Here is a 3,978-nt window from a genome sequence, read left to right on the forward strand (position 1 = left end):
AAACAAAGTGCTGCACAACAGAGGTTTACTGTTAAAATTAAAAAGAAAACAAATGTGATTATTCCTTTAAAAATAAAGATCATATTTATTAGTAGTAGTAGCAGCATTGTTGTTACATTGAGTCTTAAGACTGCTAAATAGTAATATTTCTGATACAGTTTCTTCATGTTAAACTAAACTTTTATTTTGACGGGTTGCCGTGAAGAAATTGCAGCTGCTGTTTATGTGATATGAAGGTAGTTTTGTCAAATGAAACGGTAAAATGCTAATGAAGTGACTCTCAGAGCAGCTGGACATGAATACATATTCGTGTATTCATATCATCATAGTGAGACGACAGAGGCTGAAAACACCGCGAGCATCGTCTGCGCTTTAGTAAGTGTGTAGTAAACAAAACAGTGCGTCGCACCATCCGCCATTCATTCATTTATTGCGGAAATCATGGCGCCTTCACGCGTGATGTCAAATGCTTCCACACACTTGTAGTATTACTATAGAATTTTACCTGAGCATTGCAAATCACACATATTGCTTTGTTCTTGGTTCTTGTCAACAGTATCTCCGCCATGATAAGCACTGAATGAATGACAGGATTTCCGTTGTAACACTGTGTAAGGGTTACATCTAGTGGAGAAGACTAATGAGAAGATTCACATTAATCAGATCTTGTTTAAGATGTTTGCTGAAATAAATACCGGAAAAGATCGATTTGCGGCTTTTGAGAATCGATATCGAATCGACGTCATATAAAAAAACGATTAATCGAAATAGCTATTTTTTTGCCCAGCCCTAAATACTGCATCCTGATAATGAAGAAAAGCAGTGATATTTGCTAGGGATAGAGAGTGTGAAAGATCAATGGTCAGGTAAAAAAATTTAAAAAGTCCAGGACAGGAGCTATAAAATTCAGTGTGTGATTCTCACAGCAGGGAGCAATAATCCATAACATACTCATTCAAAGGATGTAGGATCATTGGGCTATATAGACATAATGTGATCTTCAACCCAGATCTAATTTAGTTTAATACAGTCATGTTCTAACTTTGCATTTTTGAATTTCTGGTTCCATCGTCCCAAAATAAATGTTTTTTTTTTTTTTTAATGCATTTACCTTTCCTGATGAAACTGAAAAACCTAGAAACAATATTATTTAATACGAACAGCAGTGGACTTTATGGTTACATTGCACTCTTGATTTTTTGTTTTTTGGGTGTGTGTACAGTATGTGTGTCTTGAACTAAAAAAGTTGCTTAAAGTTGTCCGGGACATGAAACATCATCACGACAAACATCATATACACACTACCACTTGTGTTTATACCCATACTCTTGCGCACTATTCCAAATCAAACATTCCAATTTGTAGATTTCAAATAAAGATTGAATTTTTTTTCTGAGACTATTTTTAGTCTATAATATTGATATAACTTCTTGCAGTAGCATACAAAGTCACCCCCTGATGCTTCATTTTAAGAGAAATTCTGAAATGTAATAATCCAAACCAAAAACAGTGATGACTGAAAATGAAATATGTGCACTGAATATATAATATCTCATCAAATAGACTGAGGGAACAGCTTTCTGTTAATACAAAATAGCACTCTTCAGTATTTTAGGCAAGCAGCAGCCAACATTTGCTTCTTAGCATACAAATGCATTACTTTGTGTTCAATGTACTTACTTAATACCGAGTTTCATGCACAGTATCTTCTGCAATATCTAACAATTTGTGACAGATGCCTGTTTATGATAGGTTTGCAACAGTGACAGTGTGACACATTCTAGAACTCGATCTTGACACATTTTCTCTGGCATATCCTGCAGCTCCAGGAACCAACAGAAGCTATATGAAATGAGGAGGACAGTGTGACGCTACGGGCTGTCACGTAATCCTAATCAACAGGATGGCTCTCGATGATTCCTGTGCAAGCTGAAGTCAGCACACGGGTGAATGAGTTTGTGTAAGTCGTCTTTGTATGAAGAGTGATTAATCTGAATGAAAATGGTGGGGGGAAATTATGTGCGCGGTGCAAATGATTATGATTACAGGATGTCAAACTGGAGTGTTTTTTTTCCTGGGTAAGTGTAGGTGAAATTGAAAACCCCTGGATGATATTTGCAGTCAGTTTAGACGGAGAAACTGGAATGGATCGATACACCTCTAAACTGTCTCCTGCTGTTGATTATGGTGCGGGAACGTTCTTGCTGGTGGTTGGTAAGTGCTGTTTTTTCACACGGCTATTGAAAAATACAAACAAGGTGTTACATTTTCTACATTAATGACAACCCTCTGAATTATACCTAGGAAGTCATGTTGAGTGTCTGAAGAGTGATAAAAAGATTCATAACCTTCTTCCAGGTTCTGTTTAAATAGGACTTAGGGCTGCACGATTATGACAAAAATCATAATTGTCGATTATTCCCTTGAAATTGTAATTGCGATTATTAATTACGATTATCACAATTTACATTGAATGATGTTTATACCATTGTTTGATGCAACTGCTTGCCGTATTTTTATATGAAAATAAACAAGCTGAAAACACTCTAACTGAAAAACCTTTAGTGCTTTTCTATAGTATTAAGCCTCAAATAAATGTCAAATATACATCGGATTGGTTTCTTCTTTAAATTAAAAAAGTAAAAATATGAATGGTATTATAATTTTATACTAAAACTAAAACTAAAACAATGGAAAAACCCTTAAGATAACATGTAGAAAGAAAAAAACATATCTTAAGCGTGCAGAATAACATAAGTGGACTTTGAACGATTAATTGCCGCTTTGGACGATTACGTAATTGTGGCATCCATAATTGTAATCGCGATTAGAAATTCGATTAATTGTGCAGCCCTATTGTCACTGGTGAAATATATAATCTGTAGGATCCACATTCTCAGATTTGATAAATGCATTTAGTTTAAATGAGACTTTGAGAAACTGAAACATTCACACAAAACATATTAATTTTTTTCCAAGTTGTTTGATCTACATATATTTTTTTATGTTACATTAGACTGTGTACATAAAATCTGTGATTTTCATATGCAAGGGATTAGCAGACATTGGCACACTGTTATCACTAGTAGACACCATTAATCGCCTTGTCCATCATTTCATCACAACATGCTAGGACCAGCTTTGGACCAGCTAATGACCACCACACACGCTCAAAACCAGCTTGTTCAATAGCTATCATCTTTAGCCAGGTATCCTGAATGTATTAACTAAATGTTACCTATGATATTAATGATTGCTCGATGACGTCTTATCTCAGAATGGATTTGATACTAAACAAGCTGCAACTCATTAGAAATCGTACCAACTAGATGCAGAATGCACAGTTCAATTTATGAAATATCAGTAGTTGACATTGGTGACATGACTGACTAGAAATGACCAAGCAATGCTTTCTTACAATGTTCAAAAGCCTTGCAATCCAGAGTTTTAGTCATTATTTCAATCGGTCAATATAAGCCTCAAGTACAGATTGATCAATCATTAAATTACGTAAAATAATTAATCAAGCCTCTGTCCCAGGTTGCATTCAGATTAACCAGAAGTGTTATTAAATCTAGATGGAGATTATGTCATTGACGCAGTATATTATGCTTTTCACCATTATTAGCAGCCATGTACAGAAAGAAATTTCAAAGTCAGAAAGCCATGGAAACCAAAGTCTCTTTTATATTGCAGCTGAGACAAGTTACTTCCACATAAACTCAGGTATTTTAGCCTAGCAGGTGATGAAAGCCACTACACACGTTAATGAATCACTTGTATAATTGGAGATGAACTCGGCAACCAGCACTACTGCATACAAATACAGTCACATCAAGTTCTAAAGAATGCGCTTCTCATCTTCAAGGCTTCACTCGACATATGCGTTCACTGGGCCTCATTCAGGAAAAATTCGTAAATATAGGAGTAAATTCTGAGTAATTTGCGTGTAAAACGGACCTTCCCGAAAACTCTCCT

The 3,978-nt window shown here is 35.4% G+C and overlaps 1 protein-coding gene across 1 annotated transcript in view; it reads left to right on the forward strand.

Moving 5' to 3' along the window:
- Positions 1–2,114: 2,114 nt before the first annotated feature.
- The window catches only part of opn8a (opsin 8, group member a), a 16,741-nt gene continuing 14,877 nt past the window's right edge, over positions 2,115–3,978 (forward strand). The window contains exon 1 of the mRNA XM_016536435.1: positions 2,115–2,214. Within this exon, the coding sequence (XP_016391921.1) occupies positions 2,145–2,214 (70 nt within the window). The 5' untranslated portion in view covers positions 2,115–2,144. The remainder of the gene's footprint in view (positions 2,215–3,978) is intronic.

This window comes from Sinocyclocheilus rhinocerous, unplaced genomic scaffold (genome assembly GCF_001515625.1).
Source record: "Sinocyclocheilus rhinocerous isolate Xijiao unplaced genomic scaffold, SAMN03320098_v1.1 scaffold786, whole genome shotgun sequence".
Taxonomy (NCBI): domain Eukaryota; kingdom Metazoa; phylum Chordata; class Actinopteri; order Cypriniformes; family Cyprinidae; genus Sinocyclocheilus; species Sinocyclocheilus rhinocerous.